The sequence below is a fragment of the Solea senegalensis genome, linkage group LG13, assembly GCF_019176455.1.
Source record: "Solea senegalensis isolate Sse05_10M linkage group LG13, IFAPA_SoseM_1, whole genome shotgun sequence".
In the NCBI taxonomy this organism is placed as follows: Eukaryota; Metazoa; Chordata; class Actinopteri; order Pleuronectiformes; family Soleidae; genus Solea; species Solea senegalensis.
Window position 1 is genome coordinate 7,468,023 of NC_058033.1, and position 20,726 is coordinate 7,488,748.

At 41.4% G+C, this 20,726-nt stretch overlaps 3 protein-coding genes across 6 annotated transcripts; 2 read left to right on the forward strand and 1 right to left on the reverse strand.

The window, feature by feature from the left end:
* Positions 1–498: 498 nt before the first annotated feature.
* Positions 499–2,877, reverse strand: LOC122779234 (microfibrillar-associated protein 3-like). Its single transcript, XM_044041400.1, has 3 exons — positions 2,727–2,877; positions 2,152–2,397; positions 499–1,677 (listed from the first exon to the last, which is right to left on the reverse strand). Exons 2-3 carry the CDS (start codon positions 2,363–2,365, stop codon positions 941–943), a joined length of 951 nt encoding a protein of 316 aa, XP_043897335.1. The 5' UTR covers positions 2,366–2,397; positions 2,727–2,877; the 3' UTR covers positions 499–940.
* Positions 2,878–3,752: 875 nt separating this feature from the next.
* fam114a2 (family with sequence similarity 114 member A2) lies at positions 3,753–14,439 on the forward strand. 3 transcript variants are annotated; one of them, XM_044042790.1, is made up of 14 exons: positions 3,753–4,017; positions 5,043–5,291; positions 5,528–5,627; positions 5,703–5,837; positions 6,605–6,699; positions 6,880–7,014; positions 7,722–7,889; positions 7,974–8,097; positions 8,169–8,254; positions 8,864–8,953; positions 9,045–9,169; positions 12,266–12,338; positions 12,516–12,569; positions 13,363–14,439. In XM_044042790.1, the coding sequence occupies exons 2-14, from the start codon at positions 5,055–5,057 to the stop codon at positions 13,462–13,464; spliced, it is 1,524 nt and encodes a 507-aa protein (XP_043898725.1). In that variant the 5' UTR covers positions 3,753–4,017; positions 5,043–5,054; the 3' UTR covers positions 13,465–14,439. The 3 variants fall into 3 exon arrangements, with proteins under 3 accessions (XP_043898725.1, XP_043898726.1, XP_043898727.1); XM_044042791.1 differs by having other exon boundaries at positions 5,703–5,804; XM_044042792.1 differs by lacking the exons at positions 12,266–12,338; positions 12,516–12,569; positions 13,363–14,439 and adding an exon at positions 10,168–10,419.
* A 488-nt stretch (positions 14,440–14,927) lies between these two features.
* On the forward strand, positions 14,928–18,045 carry rps14 (ribosomal protein S14). 2 transcript variants are annotated; one of them, XM_044043092.1, is made up of 5 exons: positions 14,928–15,008; positions 16,498–16,649; positions 16,743–16,904; positions 17,762–17,838; positions 17,928–18,045. In XM_044043092.1, exons 2-5 carry the CDS (start codon positions 16,501–16,503, stop codon positions 17,993–17,995), a joined length of 456 nt encoding a protein of 151 aa, XP_043899027.1. In that variant the 5' UTR covers positions 14,928–15,008; positions 16,498–16,500; the 3' UTR covers positions 17,996–18,045. The 2 variants fall into 2 exon arrangements, with proteins under 2 accessions (XP_043899027.1, XP_043899026.1); XM_044043091.1 differs by lacking the exon at positions 14,928–15,008 and adding an exon at positions 15,049–15,077.
* Positions 18,046–20,726: the final 2,681 nt, after the last annotated feature.

The following is a 20,726-nucleotide window of genomic DNA, read 5'->3' on the forward strand; positions in this document are numbered from 1 at the left end:
ATCTCAGTGCCGTCATCTTGAAACACAATAAAGTATCAAAGCACCTCAAACAGGAGCACATGGAAGAACGACAGTGTCACCAGACAGAAAACATTTGTCAAACTTCCATTTTACACAAAAAAGTCATGTTTTTATTTTATTTAATCTATGAACTTCAAGTTTGTCAACACAAATACATCAGACGTGTTTTTAGACACTTTCAGATTATGATCAACCTGCAAATACAGACTTTTAAATGACTCACTTAACTCCAAACGAGTCACTATTTGCCTTCCGTACATTGGGTTCATACAAACTTGCGTATTTTGTTTTCCACATTCAAGCCGTCTTCATCATAAATCAGATTTTCCTTCCTCTGCTCGTTGATAAGATATTTCACATTTTTACTTTAAATGCAAGTTCTTTATCAACAAAAGTGAATTATTTTCAGACTCGAACAAACGGAGAAAAATAAAATCTGATGCATGAATATTTTTCTTTAAAAAAACAACGTTTAAATTTATTATATCTGGCTGTTTATTGAAACCATGATTTAGCAGATCTGAGAGCATGACACGGCAAGTTTTAGAGTCTGACTCCCTGAGTATGTGAGCATGATTTATGAGAAATGAGAACATGACTCAGCACATATGACTCAGGGAGTATGAAACCATGATTTAGCAGTTTTGAGAGCATGACTCAGCAAAGTTAATAGTACAACTGCATAGTTATGAGAGCATGATTAATGAGAAATGAGAGCATGACCCTGCACATATGAAAACATGACTCAGGAAGGTATGAAACCATGATTTAGTAAGTTTAAGAGTATGACTCCATGGTTATGAGAGCATGATTTACAAGATATGAGAGCATGACTTAGCACATATGAAAACATAACAGGGAAAGTGTAAAACCATGATCTAGCAGGTTTGAGAGCATGACTCGTCAGGGATGACTGAGGCTATGTATTGCTTTCATACGACACCTTTGTTTCAGACTCTGACTCCTTCTCTGAAATGTGGTGGATGGACACTTTGACGTCGCCGCCGCCTCCATCGTTTCCTTGCCTCTCACTGGACATCAGCGCCTGGCAGACTTCCTCCTCCTCTGTGATGGGGTCAGAGCGGGGCGGGCCGATGGCTTGTTGCTGGCTCCGACACGTCGCTGTCCCGCCGGACGATGCGGGGTCGGACCCAGAGTTAGCCGTAGTCTCCGCGCCGATCTCCTCCGCCCCCGTTCTGCAGTTGAGGATGAAAGGCGGCAGTGGGACGCTCCGCGCCAGCTCCTCGATGTGGCGGGCGAACTCCATGGTCTTGAACTGCGTGACCTTGGCGAGCTCCAGTGTCTTGGCCGACGTGACGATCGGAATGCGCTTGGCGACCTCGAAGGCCTTCTGCAGCTTCTCGGCGCCCTCGCTGTGGAACAGCTCGTTGATGGCTCTCTCAGTTTTCTTGAGGTGGCTGCTGACCATGCAGAGCCGTGCCACGTTCAGGATCATGGTGATGGTGAAGGCCACCAGGCACACGATGACGTAGTACAGGCCCAGGCCGCTCCCCGTGTACGCGACGCGCAGCGTGACTGTGTAGTTCTGGGTCTCGCCGCTGCCGATGGAGGCCACGCACGTATAGCGGCCTCGATCGTTGAAGGAGACGCCGCTAATGTTGAGGACGCCATTGTCCTGAATCTGCCACTTCCCACCTGAGACAAGAACAAAACTGTATTGACATTTTGTGTTGTGTTCATACACACATACACAGTTGTATCACAGCATCTTTAGTCTTGTTTGTATGATTTCACTTTCAGTTTCAAGCACTTTAAAGGTTTTCGCGACACATTGCGGTTGTGTTACATTGCACATTCATACAAATATGTATAGAACACGCACAAAAGAAATTACTGTGTCACTTTATCGCCACAATAAAAGAGACGGTTTTGTATATTCGTAACAGCAGGATGACTATAAATCAGATTAAAACACAAACAAAAAGTGGCCACAATATTAGGTACACTTTCTTTCACGACATTTGGTCAAGTTCAAACCGAGCACGATGATAGACTGGGACTTTTTCATAGCTTTTGTTGTGAAAGAAATTAATTTATTACTTAAAGCACGCTATCCAAACTTTTCAAACCTGTTTTTTGGACATTAAAAGGCCTCTTTGTGTCTCTCACCTGCGTCGCCCTCGCCCAGCAGAGCTCCCTTGGAGTCGTACCACTTTACGCCATGAATCCTCCCGGTCACGTTGCACTCGATGAGTGAGTCCGATCCCTCCTTCACCACCACGTCCCGGCCAGTGGGGCCATCGGTGGTGACCTCTGACCTGTTCTGAGCAGTGTCTGCCACCTGCAGGAGCAGGACGGCGAGCAGCAGGTGTGACAGGGACATGACGAACAGACACGCAGCTCCACAAAAAAAAACCTGCAGAACAGGAAAAGTCAACAGTCGTCACTCACACAGCAACACGGGGAAAATATTTGTAGTGCTTCCTCATCACATAATGTTACATTTAAGTGATTTATCTAAAATATGACTCATTTCATGATAAAAGCACTGGTCTGTGTTGTTGTCTCTCAGAAATGCACTAAATTACAAGTACACACAGTGAAATTCTATCATATTTCATCTCTGAGACTGTTTGGCAGTAAAAAGACTGGACTAACACTTTTAATATAGCATTATTTTACTATTTTCTGGTGATTCATGTGATAAATTGTTGATTTTGAAGCTAAAACCAAAGTGAATTCTCACCTGCAGGTCAAATAGAGAACACCTTTCACTTCATCCACCTTCAAACATCATTCAGCAGTTTTGTGTCTCGTTGATTTTAAGTTGAACGCGAACAACAACACAACGTCCACTTCCTGGTCCAGCGCAGGTAGAAGTGAGTGGGAGTGGTTTGTTGCGATTTCCATCCGTGCAGGTGTTCTTCTTCTTTTTGTACTTGTTTTTCTTTTCTTTATACAATACCGCCACCCGCTGTACCGGACTGTGAAGAACAGGATGTTAAGCGTTTGTACGTAATTACTAGACTAACAAATTAAAATAATACCTTGAACTTTGTTTCAATTTAAATTAAACTTAACTATGTTGCCTTTTGTTGGCTGGTGGATTCACACACTATGTAATAAGAATAATGATTTTTTTTGTGGTTGACACGTTACATGGTCAGTGTTAAAATAAGGATGAAATGACGAATAATAATTGCTTATCCACAAAAAATAATTATTGTATTATTTTATTCGTTTCATAACTTACACACACACACGCACACACACACACACACACACACACACACACACACACACACACACACACACACACACTGTATATATGCTTTTTTAATTTATTTGTAAGTTGTGGATGTTTTTCACGTCATTATTATCTAAATAGTTTTATTTTGATAATCCCGGAAAATACATTTTAATCTTATTGTCGTAAATGTGATTAATACTTGCGTCAAGCGACCGTTCGAGCATTGGAGATGAACCGGTAGTGGGTAAGGTTCTGTCGTCAAAATAAAGTAATTAAAACCACGAGAAACACGTCACAAGCTTAAGTGCGATAGTAAGCGTTCAAAATGTTCTCAAATATGTCCATAAATGTAAAAATATAGACAAAAATAATCAAACGAATATCTCTGCATATTTCTCACGTCACATAATGTCTCGTTCTTTCGAAAGTATTCTGAAGATTTGTTTTATTTTATTTTATTTTATTTTATTTTATTTTGAAGATCTCTACCGGAACATGTGTGCTGCTAGTGTGGCTAACAGTTTGGACGTGCGCAGTGAAAACAAACCGTGACGTGGCTAATCCTGCCGCACATAAAAGTCAGAGAGACAGCTAGAGAGAGAAACGCAGATTATTCGCAGATTTATAGAAGATTGAAGAATTTGGAATGTGTTAACATCTAAACTAAGTCCTGAAAACAAAGACGATAAATCTCTATTTTTCGGGAAGGCGTCTGTTCTAGCGGCTAGCTGCTGCTTATAGCCTCCAGAGCTAACAACAACAACACACACACACACGGAGAAAAGGTAAGTTTGCAGCAAAAGTGTGAAAGTGTGCGACTTTTCTAATGTCAACAACTAAGATTTTATGGAAAGTAAAACAGTAAATAAGCGGACATGATGCTACATAAGACTTGTCCTACATGGAAACGCTAAAGTATTGTTAGCATTACAGCACTGCTTCACCTGACACTGTCACGTTCAGAATATCAATAATATTTTTAAATATTATAAAGTGTTTCATATATATACATATATATATATGTGTGTGTGTGTGTATATATATACGTATATTTGTGTGTGTGTGTGTCCGCGCATTTGCTAAAATCACAAGTAAAACATTTTCCTCAGTAATGTACACACAGCAACCCATTTTGACAGAAAAACACAGAATACAGAATTTGCAAATTAATTAAAGAACAACAACTGAAATATCACATGGCCATAAGTATTCATACTTTGATGTGACACTTGTGTATGGTGCTGTCCATTTCTTCTGATCATCCTTGAGATGGTTCTACACCTTTATGGGAGTCCAGCTGTGTTTAATTAAATTGATTGTACTTGATCAGGAAAGGTACACACCTGTCTATATAAGATCTTACAGCTTGCAGGCAGTATATGTCAGCGCAAAAGAGGGTCTGAATACTTTCTGTGTGTGTGTGTATATATATATATATATATATGTATATATGTATATATGTATATACTGTATGTATGTGTATATACTGTATGTATATATGTATGTGTGTGTATATATATATATATATGTATGTATATGTACATATATATATGTATGTATGTATGTATATATGTATGTATATGTGTATATGTAAGAATCTACCTGTAAGGTTTCTTCATGCAAGTCTTAATCGAACACCAAATTAATCGTTATGAAAAAACATTTTCAGCTTCTTAAATTGTGAATGCTTTCTGGTTTCTTTGCTCCATAGAAACATATATTTTCATCACGTTTGTAAACAAATGCATTGCAAACCGAATCCCAATTTAAACACAATTCTTCTCTCACTGTTTTTGTGTCTTTTTTGAAGGCATGAATTAAAATGTCTGACAGCGAAGCTTCAGTAGCTGAGGGTAAGGAGGTCACGGCAGGAGGAGGACATGCAGAGGACACACCCGACGCGCCACCAACTCCACCTGATGTTTCCACTGACGTAGCCCCGACGAGGAAGGCCAGGAGGAGAGCAGAGGTTAAACCTGCAGCTCAGGAAGAGCAGAAGGAGACGGAGGAAGAAGAAAAGGAAGTGGAGGAGCCAAGCGAAGGAAAGCAGCTGCCAAAGGTAGAAAATAAGTGATCACCGGCTATCACGATTCCATTAGGATTAGTTTGGCTTTGAAAATAGCAACAGAGTTTGTGACTACTGCCATGAAATCCAAATAAATCCAGGCGGGTTTAGAGAGAATCATGATGCCACGCCCACTTCTTGGTATTGTTTGATCTCAGGCATTAACAGAAGAGGAGCACAAGCTCCGTTTTTTGTCTCTCACTTTTTTTTTTTTTGTGTCGTCCTGTCAGACGTCCAGTGAGTCGTCAGTGTCTCAGGCTGGTTGGGGTTACTGGGGCAGCTGGGGGAAATCCATCCTGTCCACAGCAACAGCCACTGTGGCCACTGTGGGTGAGTGTGCACACACACACACACACACACTGATTCTCTGATAGCTACTGTGTGAACACCTGTCTCTATTCACAGGTCAAGGCCTCACTCAGGTGATCGAGAAAGCCGAGACGTCGCTGGGAATCCCGAGTCCCACCGATCTGTCAGCGCAGGTGGAGGAAGAAGAGAAACAGCAGCGTGAGGCCACGGAACTTTTGTCATTGTTTAACGGTAGCCCTGCAGCGTTTAGCACACTGCCAACACGGCCCAGACAAGAAATTATTTTCAAACACTAGCTTTTAAATGTAGCCACTTTTATTTAAAATTAGGAAAAACTCTGAAACAAGCAAAAACAATTCTGTCACGTTTAGCTTGTATTGCGTCTTCCTGTATCTGATTAAGGTGACGTTAAGAATTAATGCCTTGGAATATGTTTACATTTCTTGTTTTAAGAGAAACAAATCTGGGGCTACGGGATTAGCAAATTTTGTTGGATTAAAATCTTTAAAACTGCCTTGTAAATTTTGCCACTTTCAGACAGTGATGTGCCTTTAAAATTAGGAAAAATCTGAAAAAAACCTAACTTATTTTCTTACATTTGCACACACTGGAGCCATATTTACATTTCTTTTGTTGTGTAAAAATTCTTAAAACTAGCTTGTTTTTTATTGAAAATTAAAAAACATTTAGACTTTGATGTATATGTAAGAATCTACCTGTAAGGTTCCTTCATGCAAGTCTTAACGAACACCAAATTAATCGTCATGAAAAAACATTTTCAGCTTCTTAAATTGTGAATGCTTTCTGGTTTCTTTGCTCCATAGAAACATATATTTTCATCACGTTTGTAAACAAATGCATTTTTAAATACATTTCACTGATAATTAAATCTAGAAATCAGCTGTAATGTTAAAACACAGTTAGATACACACATTTTTTCTTGTGAAGTCAAATATTTGCAGCCTGAACGACGTGACACATTTCATGTGTCGTGTCAGTTTCTCCCACAGATAACGGCGGCAGCGAGTCGGACAGAGCAGTGGGCGGAGCTATGGGAGTGTTTTCATCGCTCTCCAGCGTTGTCCAAAGCACCGTAAGTGTGATGAGCTAAAAAAATGAGTGTTAGAAAGATCTAACAAGCCTTAGATCTTTCAGTTCTTTGGTCTTGGGTCTCTCAGTTCTCTGGACTTGAGTCCCTCTGGTCTTGGGTCTCTCAGTTCTAATACTGAACTAATACTTTGACTTCTCTCACTGACCTGAAACGTCCTCACAGGGGAAGACGGTGATCAGTGGAGGTCTGGATGCACTGGAGTTTATCGGGAAGAAGACAATGGACGTGATCGCAGAAGGGGACCCGGGTTTCAAGAAGACCAAAGGTCTGATGAGCAGGAACAACACTCTGTCACAGGTGAACACACTGAGTAACAACAACACTCCGTCACAGGTGAACACACTGAGTAACAACAACACTCTGTCACAGGTGAACACACTGAGTAACAACAACAGGTGAACACACTGAGTAACAACAACACTCTGTCACAGGTGAACTCACTGAGTAACAACAACACTCTATCACAGGTGAACTCACTGAGTAACAACAACACTCTGTCACAGGTGAACTCACTGAGTAACAACAACATCTCACAGGTGAACTCACTGAGTAACAACAACACTCTGTCACAGGTGAACTCACTGTAACAACAACACTCTGTCACAGGTGAACTCACTGAGTAACAACAACACTCTGTCACAGGTGAACTCACTGAGTAACAACAACACTCTGTCACAGGTGAACACACTGAGTAACAACAACACTCTGTCACAGGTGAACTCACTGAGTAACAACAACACTCTGTCAACAGGGTGAACTCACTGTCTGTCACAGGTGAACTCACTGAGTAACAACAACACTCTGTCACAGGTGGAGTGTCACAGGTGAACTCACTGAGTAACAACAACACTCTATCACAACACTCTATCACAGGTGAACTCACTGAGTAACAACAACACTCTGTCACAGGTGAACTCACTGAATGATACTGTGTTCCATGTAAAAGAAGAACCTTTGTTGTTTTACTTATGGCCGCAGTCAAGTCTCTCACTTGTGTGTCTCAGGTGTTGAGGGAGGCGAAGGAGCAAGAGGAGCTTCAGGCGGCAGAAGAAGACGAGTCGCCAGACTCGCAGAAGAAGGTGGTCGCTCACTACGGCATGCTGTTTGACGAGTTTCAGGGTCTGTCGCACCTCGAGGCTCTGGAGATTCTGTCCAGGGAGAGTGAGTCTAAGGTAGAAGCGCGGCACTTTCACTTGAGACTGAAAAGACGCAACAGAGATGACGACGGAGTCTGACATGTTTGTTTCACGCTGCAGGTGAAGTCCGTGCTGACCACGCTGTCTGGAGACGAGCTGCGACAGCTCAGGGGAGAGCTGGACGACATCAAGGACTCTTTCTCCCTGGTGGAGTTTGATGACGAGGACGTCGACGAGCAGAAGGGTAAAGCTTTAAATTCAAGCAATTTGAATTCATTTGACCTGAGAGGACAGATTCTTCGTTTCTGTTTGCAGATGAAGACGGCTCAGAATTTGAGAAGGAGTTGGTGACGGCTTTGGAGGGTTTGAGTGTTTCCACCACAGTGGACAAACTCAGCAAAGTAAGACTGCCACTTCCTTCAAAATTTAGAGGTGCCGATCGTCATCGCTGCCACTCTGCGTGTTGTTTATTTCCCACACCAAACCCCATAGAGAAAATCAGGGATTTTAACATCACAGCACACAGGAGTTGTTGGTCCAAAGTTCTACTAAGTTCCAATGACTTGTTCTGTGACTTTGGCTTTTGAAAACCTTTGTTCAGATTGACCTCAGTGACACAAAGTGACCACATGAGGCAGCAGTAGACCAGCAGCTCCTGTGTGCCTGCAAGCTAAAATCCCTGATTTTCTCTATGGGGTTTGGTGTGGGAGAGTGAGCGCTTTACAAACTTCAGTTTCCTTTTGGACAAGTCTGTTGAACAGCGAGATAAAGACGGGAACGTGTCCTGAAGACGTCGTAGACTTTAACGGACGTAGTTTTTATTGAGTCAATCATTTGTTGAGTCGCTAAAATTTGTCTCCTTTCTTGTGTCCTTACATTTTTTTTAAATTCTGTTATTCTCTCTTCATTTTCCAGCTTTTTCATCAATTAACCAAAGAAGAAGCCATGTGGAGTAAACACAGGACATAGATTAATTTTTTTTTTTTTCCTTATTATTTTTCCTCCATCAGGCATGTAAGAACACCTGCAGTCAGATCAGTCACATGACTCAGACTGAGAGGGAAGGAGGAGAAAGCGAGAAGAAAACTCCCGCTGTTGAGGTTTCACTTTCTTTTGTCTCTAATTTAACTTTTCTCGTTCTACTTTTATTTTTGTGTGTATTCATTTTATTTTCCGTCTGAAACTTGTCAGGAGATTCACGCCGCAGCCATCAGGAGTCTGGCGGAGCTGACCGCTCGATCCATCGAGCTTTTCCACAAACTGGCGGAGAAGATCCTCCTCTCTGGCGACGCCACAGATGCCAGCGTCCTATCGCAGTGAGTGGACTTTGTATGTATGTATGTATCTATGTGTGTGTATGTGTATATACAGTGGGTACGGAAAGTATTCAGACCCCTTTAAATTTTTCACTCTTTGTTTCATTGCAGCCATTTGCTAAAATCAAAAAAGTTCATTTTATTTCTCATTAATGTACACTCAGCACCACATCTTGACAGAAAAAAAACAGAAATGTAGAAATTTTTGCAAATGTATTAGAAAGAAAAACTGAAATATCACATGGTCATAAGTATTCATACCCTTTGCTGTGACACTCATATTTAACTCACATACTGTCCATTTCTTCTGATTGTCCTTGAGATGGTGCTGCTCCTTCATTGGAGTCCAGCTGTGTTTAATTAAACTGATTGGACTTGATTAGGAAAGGCTGTCTATATACAGGTGCTGGTCATATAATTAGAATATCATCAAAAAGTTGATTTATGTCAGTAATTCCATTGTATGTATACATTTATTCCACACAGACTGATATATCTCAAGTGTTTATTGCTTTTAATTTTGATGATTTAGCTGACAACTAATGAAAACCCCAAATTCAGTATCTCAGAAAATTAGAATATTACTTAAGACCAATACAAAAATATGTTTTTTAGAAATGTTGGTCAACTGACAAGTATGAACATGGGAAGTATGAGCATGTACAGCACTCAACACTTAGTTGGGGCTCCTTTTGCCTGAATTACTGCAGCAATGCGACGTGGCATGGAGTCGATCAGTCTGTGGCACTGCTCAGGTGTTATGAGAGCCCAGGTTGCTCAGATAGTGGCCTTCAGCTCTTCTGCATTGTTGGGTCTGGCGTATCGCATCTTCCTCTTCACAGTACCCCATAGATTTTCTATGGGGTTAAGGTAAGGCGAGTTTGCTAGCCAATGAAGAACAGGAATACCATGGTCCTTAAACCAGGTACTGGTAGCTTTGGCATCACTGACTGTGGAAACTTTTCACTGGATTCTGTGCCTCTCCTCTCTTCCTCCAGACTCTGGGACCTTGATTTCCAAAGGAAATGCAAAATGTACTTTCATCAGAGAACTTTGGACCACTCAGCAGCAGTCCAGTCCTTTTTGTCTTTATACCAGGCGAGATGCTTCTGACGCTCTGTCTCTTGTTCAAGAGTGGTTTGACACAAGGAATGCGACAGCTGAAACGCATACGTCTGTGCGTGGTGGTTCTTGAAGCACTGACTCCAGCTGCAGTCCACTCTTTGTGAATCTCCGCCACATTTTTTAATGTGTTTTGTTTCACAATCCTCTCCAGGGTGCGGTTATCCCTATTGCTTGTACACTTTTTTCTACCACATCTTTTCCTTCCCTTCAACTCTCTATTAATTTGCTTGGACACAGAGCTCTGTGAACAGCCAGCCTCTTTTGCGATGACCTTTTGTGTCTTGCCCTCCTTGTGCAAGTTGTCAATGGTCTATCAAGTCAGCAGTCTTCCCCATGATTGTGTAGCCTACAGAACTAGACTGAGAGACCATTTACAGGCCTTTTTAGGTGTTTTGAGTTAATTAGCTGATTAGAGTGAGGCACCAGGTGTCTTCAATATTGAACCTTTTCACAATATTCTAATTTTCTGAGATACTGAATTTGGGGTTTTCATTAGTTGTCAGCTAAATCATCAAAATTAAAAGCAATAAACACTTGAGATATATCAGTCTGTGTGGAATGAATGTATACATACAATGGAATTACTGACATAAATCAACTTTTTGATGATATTCTAATTATATGACCAGCACCTGTAAGACCTTACAGCTCACAGTGCATGTCAGAGCAAATGAGAATCATGAGGTCGAAGAAACTGCCCAAGGAGTTCAGAGACAGAATTGTGGCAAGGCACAGATTAGGCCAAGGTTACAAAATAATTTCTGTAGCACTCAAGGTTCCTAAGAGCACAGTGGTCTCCATAATCCTTAAATGGAAGAAGTTTGGGACGACCAGAACTCTTCTTAGACCTGGCCGTCCAGCTAAACTGAGCAATCGTGGGAGAAGAGCCTTGGTGAGAGAGGTAAAGACGAACCCAAAGATCACTGTGACTGAGCTCCAGAGATGCAGTAGGGAGATGGGAGAAAGTTCCACAAAGTCAATTATCACTGCAGCCCTCCACCAGTCGGGGCTTTATGGCAGAGTGGCCCGACAGAAGCCTCTCCTCAGTGCAAGACATATGAAAGCCCAAAAACCACATGAAGGACTCCCAGACTATGAGAAATGAGATTCTCTGGTCTGATGAGACCAAGATTGAACTTTTTGGCGTTAATTCTAAGCGGTATGTGTGGAGAAAACCCAGCACTGCTCATCACCTGCCCAACAGTGAAACGTGGTGGCAGCATCATGCTATGGGGGTGTTTTTCAGCTGCAGGGACAGGACGACTGGTTGCAATTGAAGGAAAGATGAATGTGGCCAAGTACAGCGATATCCTGGAAAAAAACCTCTTCCAGAGTGCTCAGGACCTCAGACTGGGCCAAAGGTTCACCTTCCAACAAGACAATGACCCTAAGCACACAGCTAAAATAACGAAGGAGTGACTTTGGAACAACTCTGTGACCATTCTTGACTGGCCCAGCCAGAGCCCTGACCTAAACCAATTGAGCATCTCTGGAGAGACCTGAAAATGCACCAACGTTCACCATCCAACCTGACAGAACTGGAGAGGATCTGCAAGGAAGAATGGCAGAGGATCCCCAAATCCAGGTGTGAAAAACGTGTTGCATTATTGCCAAGAAGACTCATGGCTGTACTAGCTCAAAAGGGTGTTTCTACTCAATACTGAGCAAAGGGTCTGAATACTTATGACCATGTGATATTTCAGTTTTTCTTTTTTAATAAATTTGCAAAAATATCTACATTTCTATTTTTTTGGGGTGCTGAGTGTACATTAATGAGAAATAAAATTAACTTTTTTGATTATAGCCAAAGGCTGCAATGAAACAGAGTGAAAAATTTAAAGGGGGTCTATATACTTTCCGTGTGTGTGTGTGTGTGTGTGTGTGTGTGTCCATATCCATACACACACACACACACACACACACACGTTTGTTCTTTGTTCTCTCACTGAACATGTTTTTGTGTTTCCTCAGGTTAACTGTCGTTCTGTGTAAAGAACTCTCGCTGCTCTCCAAGAAGTTCACGTCCTGTTTAACCACGGTGGGGGTAGGTGTGAATACATTTTTTTTTTTTTTAACAATACAATAAATGTTGATCAAAAAATTCAATAGTTTTTTTGTTTTTAAATTTCACTGGCCAAAAAAAATTTTTTTTGAATTAAGTGAGCGAATCAAACGCCTCGTAAGGTATAATCTATAATCAACCAAACGTTCTGTTTCACAGTCAAACGAGAAGGGGGACGTCCTCAACCCGCTGATTACCGGAGTCTTTTTAGAGGTTTGTGTCATGTTGCTATGGCCACACACACATGTATGACTGTAAAACATAGAAGTAAAGCAGAATATTATTGTATTGTCAGTTTACATTGATGGTACATTTTTGGCACTTAAGATGCTAAGAGTATTTGACACTAAACCAAAACTATTAAAGGACTCGCTTCTTTTAAGTGTTTTTCTTAAATGTTTGGGTTTAATGTTGCTTAAAAAAAATCTACCCATTGAAAATACAAAAAACATGTATATAATTAATCACAGTTTACATGGCTGGGACGTTTTTGGCACTTAAGGTGCTAAGAATGAGTATTTGACACCACAACTAATAAAAGCAATTTTTAAGTTAAGTTAGTTTTTATTAATCCCCTTAGGGAAAGTATTCCTCTGCATTTTGACCCATCCTAGAATTAGGAGCAGTGGGCTGCCACACTGAGTGGCGCCCGGGGAGCATTGGGGGGATGGGTACCTTGCTCAGGGGTACCCCAGCCCTTTTTTGGCCGGGTGGGGATTTGAACCAGCGACCTTCTGGTTACAAGTCAAGTTCCCTTTCCACTTGGCCACAGGCTGCCCCATTACATGTCTGTCATGTTACCACGGCAACCCAAACGCCTACACATATTCACCCAACTGTCATATAAATACAAAACATAGAAGTAAAGCAATAAAAAGAGTCAAGAGGATACTTGTCCGTTTAATCTAGAATGATTGAGCAGGGGATAAAAGGTGGAAACCATTAATAAATAAAGATAAAGTTTGAAGTACAATGTTGTAACACAATATTTCACGACTCCTTGCAGGCGTCAAACAGCGCTTCCTACATTCAGGACGCTTTCCAGCTTCTGATGCCTGTTCTGGAGATTTCGCACATCCAGAGAAGAACAGATTCCACGGAGCAGTGAGTGGACACCGCCCATCGCCTCTGACCTTTGACCGAAGTCACAGCTGATAACTGTGCACTTGGCCACTGTATGTTTGTTTGTTTTTTCCTCCTATTTTAAATAAAAACAAAAACCTGTGTGTGTGTGGGCAGGTTTTTAGTTTCCAGCTCAGGACAAAAACGGTTTCACACCTGAAAGGAAAAACAAGTGTTAACATATATATTTGTTTAAAGTTGATTTAAGAAAAAACATTAAAACTTTTTTTGTCATTCCTCTGTCGGTAAACTTGCGATCTACTCTGCAATCCCGAGCTCAAATCTATATTGTTTAATGTTTATCGTCATTTTTGACCCAAGTTTGCTGGTAATACAGCAGGTGGCAGTGTTTTATAATAAATAGCCAATGGAAGCCAATTCAAAAAAGACATTAATATTATGATCAGGAATGATCAGGTTTTAGTTAACATGAATGGGACATTTTTGGCACTTAAGGTGTTAATAGTGAGTATTTGACACCACCAAAAGTAATAAAGCAAAAAAATCGTTGGTAATCAAGGCTCTCAGGCTGTGTTATCCTACCAAAATAAATGTTTTTAATCATGTAGTACATGAAAAATATTGCAAATTTTGTTTTTTGTTTATGCTAAAAATGTGTTTTTTGCAAACCTCAAGTGTTTTTCTTAAATGTTACTTAAAAAAATCTAACCATTGAAAATGCAAAAAACGTGTATATAATTGATGGCAGTTTATGTGGGTGGGACAAATGATCATGATTGCGAATCAGTGACATATCTCAGGCTTTGTTATCCTGCCAAAATAAATGATTTTATCACGCAGTATATGAAAAACATTGCAAATGTTTTTGTTCATGCCAAGATTTGCAGTTGTTTTTTTGTTTTGTTTTTTGCAAAACTGGCTTCTTTTTAAGTGTTTAGCATGAAATAATGACCAAATAGAAAAAAAAATGTTTGCCTGAAAAACAATAAAATATTTTTTATTAAATACTATTTGTATTCTTTTATTATATTTAATTTGGGATTTAATTAACTTTCCACTGTTTTTCAAAATGTTATTAATACCCAGTAATTTATATATACTGTGTATATATGTATAATATTATATTGTAATTTACATCAAACACAACTTTAATTACCAAAGCACTTTAAAAACAGCTGAAACCAAAAGCAATAACAATAATGATAATATAAAATGACTTCTAGAAAAAAGAAACAACCATTTATCATAAAAATATTAAGGTAAACAAATGTAAGGATATATTTTCAATGGAATAATTAATACAATAGAATAGAAAATAAATAATTTATTTGGTAACATAACAGATACCATTACAAAACAATAAAATATTAATATGAATTACTAATTGTTTTTATTCTTTTTGCATGTTTTCGTTAAAAACAGATGAAAGTCAAATCCGTTGTACTTTCATCTAAAGACCACGTGGTGGCAGCAGCAACTGCTTCCCGCGGGTCTGAACGCCTCAACTTTGGCGCCGGAAGCGGAAATTCTTTCCTTTCTTGTTTCTGCTTGTTGAAGAGACGCTATTAGGTGAGTCCGCTCTCCAAGATTAATCCGGTGAAATCTTGATTTTCGACGGATCATCCAGCACTTTAACAGGTCGCACTTGATTCTCTAGTGATGTTTGTGTCCATGCGCTGTTAAATTTCTTTCCTCCGTGTGGCACAAAATGTTGGATTTTTAGGTTTTTGGTTCTCTTGCTTCTCCGTGTCGAGTCGGCGGCGACGCCATTTTAGCTCGCCAGGTCGGCACAGGAGCGAGAATTAAAGCGTGCACACTCGTTAAAGTGTCGGTGTGCATGTGAAGCACCGACTGCACGGGATTATTTTAGACTATTGTATGTTTGAAGCGAGAAAATTCGTTCAAGTGGCGTCCCGTTAGTCTCGAGAAGCTGGCAAGCTAACCATGTAGCATCACAGTGCTAATAATAGGTTCTCTCTCTTCAAGGGCTCGGTATTAATTGCCCGATTTATTTGTCCCCGATCATTAGGGAGAACAGTCTAAATTTCATCAATTCACGTCCAGTCTTAGTGCCATCATCTATCGGAGTCCGGCGGCAGAGCTTGTTAGCCGGGGCAGAAACACCATGTGACCGGCCTCAGTTTACGTCTCTCGGGTTGAATTTATGTCAAGTGATTCAGACCACAGTATATCCGCGTTAAACATTTCACTGTTTCTGCTGCGAATTGTGGACATTGATTTCATTAGTTTTCGTATCTTATTGTGCTGATACTACGGTGTTTTCTGTAGCTGGTGATGGTGTGTTTCACACGTGACATCACCTGTGTGTGAGGAGGATGTCGGTATATTCACAGCGTCCAGCTGTGATGGTCTTGTGATGTGGTCACCTAAAATGTGTTATAATCATTCATTCACAGCCGAACACCGTTCAATGGTTGGAGGAAACTGAAGTTTGTATACTGCTCACTCTCCCACACCAAACCCCATAGAGAAAATCGGTGATTTTAACATCACAGCACACAGGAGTTGTTGATCCGCTTCTGCTTCCATTAGTGAATTAAACTGTTATTTTGTCATTTCGATAGCTAAAATCATTTATTCAGATTTACCTGTGACACAAAGTGTCCACATGAGGCAACAGTAAACCAGCAGCTCCTGTGTCCACGTGAGCTAAAATCACTGATTTTCTCTATGGACTTTGGTGTGAGAGAGAATCTTCTGTTTCCTGTGGGAAAAATCTGTCCAACAGTGAGATAAAGACGTAAACGTGTTAAGATGTCGTAGACTTAAGCTGGTGTGGATTTTATAAGGTGAGGGTTTTTCTCAAGTGGATATAATTGAGTTTTCCTTGTTTCTCAGGATGTTTTCTGGTGCTAGTTATACCTTAAACTTGCTGAGTGGGTTGGACTCAACACCACATGACATGAAAGCCTGTCCAGTCCCGCCATGATGAGAGGCTGTGATTGGTCAAGAAGCAGCGCGTTATGTCTGCTGTTGCGCATCTGTACTGTGTAGTTTATGGTGTTTGTGACCACGCCTCCCTCTCTCCCCCTCGCAGACGATGGCTCCTCGTAAAGGGAAGGAGAAGAAGGAGGAGCAGGTCATCAGTCTTGGTCCTCAGGTAGCCGAAGGAGAGAACGTGTTTGGCGTCTGCCACATCTTCGCCTCCTTCAACGACACCTTCGTCCACGTCACCGACCTCTCTGGAAAGTAAGTCGAGTCAGTAAAGGGGAGACAAACACAAGCAGCCTGTGAATTTAATAACAATTACCGACTGACCTTTTTCCCTCCCCGTGTTTCCAGGGAGACAATCTGCCGCGTGACCGGCGGCATGAAGGTGAAAGCCGACAGAGACGAGTCGTCTCCATACGCCGCCATGTTGGCGGCCCAGGACGTCGCCCAGCGCTGCAAAGAACTGGGCATCACAGCGCTGCACATCAAGCTGAGGGCCACCGGAGGGAACAGGTAAGACTCACCGGTGCCAGGTCACCATAATATAATGATAATAAAAATCAACTTATTAAAATGACCAGTGTTTTATAAAGAACCGTATTAAAGATGACACTTGAGTAAAAGTACAAATATGTGACTTTCGAAAAGTAAAGTTAAAGTCTTCAAGTATATGAGGAGTTGGGATTGAAACATGGTGGCTCAGTGGTCAGCAAGTTGTTTTCCAACTGGAAGGTTGTGGGTTAAATTCCTGGCTCGGCTCTTCTGTGTGTCCGTGAGAACAGACACTTCACCCGCCGTGTAGCAGCATGTGAAGTGAGTGAAAACTGGTGTTAACGCGGCTCACCATACAGACCATAATACCAACTCTTCTGATGTTTGGTCGTAACGAGGAGAGTGAGACAGACGTGCGAGATCTTCTGCGACTCTGCAGCTGTTAAGTTAGGGTAAAACATAAAGTTCTGTATAGTTACAGTGCAATATATCAATAATATACTGTGTATTGTCTGTTTATGGTGACATGAGACGAGATCTGGTCTTAGGTTTAGAATTGTCCTGGTTTTAAAGGCTGTTGCATTGACAATCATTATATTAGGGTTATAGATTACTTTTTTTTAAAATTGCTTGATTACACTTTTATTTAATTTTAAAGTGAATTACTTGTAGCAGAATTTGACCATGTTAATAGTGGAAGTCTTGGTTTTGTATGTACAAAAAGCCAAAGAAATGAAGCAGGTATGATCAGAAATGAAAAGTTATACTTGTAACAGTGGATTAGATTGTGTGTGCGTGCGTGCGTGTGCGCGCAGCTTCTCTGTCCACATATATCTCCTATATCAGGATAAAGACAGAAAAAAACGTCTCTCTTTCAGGACAAAGACTCCAGGTCCTGGAGCTCAGTCTGCGCTCCGAGCTCTGGCTCGGTCCGGCATGAAGATCGGGCGCATCGGTGAGTGCAAGCCTCGAACTCAGACACACGGCGCTCATCGGCATATCAGAATCCTCGTGTCTGACTTTCTTCTTCTTGTGTTTGTGCAGAGGACGTCACTCCAATCCCGTCAGACTCGACCAGGAGGAAGGGCGGTCGCCGAGGTCGTCGTCTGTAAATCCACACGCATTTTTTTTCCTGACAATAAAAAGATTTCAGTCGAAGAAAGAACTCTTGTGACCCGTTTGTTCACACCTGAACTCAGAAATGTGAATCTCTGCTGCAGAAACAAAACTGGTTGTTTTTGACCTTTCTCTAGATGCAGTTCCCCTTTAGGTCCACCTGATGGCAGCGGCAGACTGAAAACAGTTCTTCAAGCACAGTTAAACCTGAATTATTATATATTTTCCCATGTTTCTTAACCTGGTCTTCACTGACGACCGTGATACCAACAATACACGTCATAAAGCCACGTGTGACTTAAACACAGACATGCTGCAAACTCTGTCAAACCAGCAGCAGCTTCAAATGAAGGACACCTCCCAGCATGCATCGGGAATATTCCTGGCCTGACTGGTCGTTCAAGAGCGACATTAAAGCCCACATAGACCGGAAGCTCCAATTAACGCTGCGTTTGTGTGTGTATCTGTGTCATTACCTCGTTTATGAAACCCTAAAGCTTCAGAACAAACAGTTCAGCCACTGCTGAGAAAATAGTGTTGTATTGTTTTCCTGGGCTCTGCGAAGCAGATCGGCACTTCCTTAATTTGATGTCATCAAAAATCCTCACCATTCCTCTCACCACCGTAGCGCCTCCTGCGCCTGATCACTAGTCCGGGCACATCCGGTTGCGTACATTCAACCACAGAAGAAGAACTACTCTCGTTGTAGCTGCTGAGATGCAGAGCATCCACCGTGCCAGAGGGGGAGCTGTGTATCTGAGAGCTGGCCTATAACGTCACTTCCAGGTACCTCGCCAATCACAGGAGGGTGGGAAAGCTCTCGTTGGCTGGCCAATCACAACGCAGTCCACATTCTAGGGGTGTGGTTTTGGTCTGAAACAGCGCGGCTGACAAGAGCGTCAGCGAGGAGATATTTTGATCGGCTCGTTTGCAGCGATTACGAGGTTTTTAATCATGAAAACAAGTTCATATATGTAAGTAGACCTCCATATCTAACATATATGTGTGATACAAGCATTCTATGTCACCTTTAAAGACCACTGACTAACAGTGAGTTTTCTTTTTCTCATTCTTGCTATTGTTAGTTTTTATTGTGTATTTGAACAGGCTAATATATTGACATGAGTCATTTCAAAGCAAGTTTTAAGAAAATTAGTAACAAAATTTATATGGGTTTAGTCATTTGTTTTTTGCATTGCATCTGCATTTACTCAGAGCTTGAAACATGAAAAACAAACTTAACTATTAAACGGTAAAAATCAATCCAACAACAGACTGGGTTGATGACAATAAAGCTTCGCCAGTCCATGTGTTTGGAATTTGGAAGTCTTTCAATAATAGAACCCATGACTTCAAAAAAACATCAGACTGATGAAATATTTAATAACGTCTGTCCCCGAAGATGGATGACATGGTTGGTGTAGTGGTTTGTGCTCTTACCTTTGAAGCGTGAGCATCCTGGTTCAGTCCCTGTTTGGAACAAGAATCTTTGTGCATGGACTTTTAGAGATTAACTCTGACAACTTTACAAGTGTTTCAATAGTAGATTGACTTCACAGACCTCAGACGGTCAATTTAGAGTGACAAATTAACCTAATGGCCATATTGCATGTTCTCTGACTGTGGGAGGAATCCAGAGAACTACACCAACCATATTATTGAAAGACTTCCAAATTGTGTGAAAAAGTATGCATACATACACTGGGAGAACATGAAAAACTACATAAGGAACCTTGTTCTAAGCGGGTCTCAAACCAGGGTCTTCTTGTTCCAAAGTCAAGAGCACTAACCACTACACCAACCATGTTGTCCACGTTTGGGGACAGACTTTCTTAAATATTTAATCACTCTTAGCTTTTTTTGAAGTCATGGGTTCTATTATTGAAAGACTTCCCAATTGTGTGAAAAAGTGTGCAAAGACAAATAGCTCAGATGGTTCATACATGGACTCGTGTTCCTATGGTCAGGGGTTCGAATCTTACATCAAGTGACTGTTTCAGTGGACATTTACCTCATCGCTGTCTTGCATGTTTTGAATGGACTGGGGAACAGTTCAGAGTGAACCCGGCCTATCACCCTATGACAGCTGAGCTTGGCACAGAACCCCCCACGACCCTCCAGTGGAGGACAAAGCCATAGATGATTAATGGACTGTGGGAGGAAGCCAGAGAATCCAGAGAAAAGCCACGCACACACGGGGAGAACATGAAAAACTCCACAAAGATATTTGTGTCAACTGGGTCTCGAACACATGTCTTCTTGTTTCAAAGTCAAGAGCACTAACCACTACACCAACCATGCTGCCCATGATGAGGGACAAACGTTCTTAAATATTTCATCAGTCTGACCTTTTTTCGAAGTCATGGATTCTATTATTGAAAGACTTCCAAATTGTGTGGAAAAGTATGCAAAGTCAAATAGCTCACGTGGTTCAGACATGCACTGGCGTTCCTATGGTCAGAGGTTCGAATCTTACATCAAGTGACTGTTTCAGTGGACATTTATCTCATCACTGTCTTGCATGTTTTGAATGGACTGGCGAACAGTACAGAGTGAACCCCGCCTGTCACCGTATGACAGCTGAGCTTGGCACAGGAACCCCCACGACCCTCCAGTGGAGGACAAAGCGATAGATGATTAATGGACTGTGGGAGGAAGCCAGAGAACCCAGAGCAAATCCACATACACTGGGAGAACATGAAAAACTGCAGAAAGACCCTTGTTCTA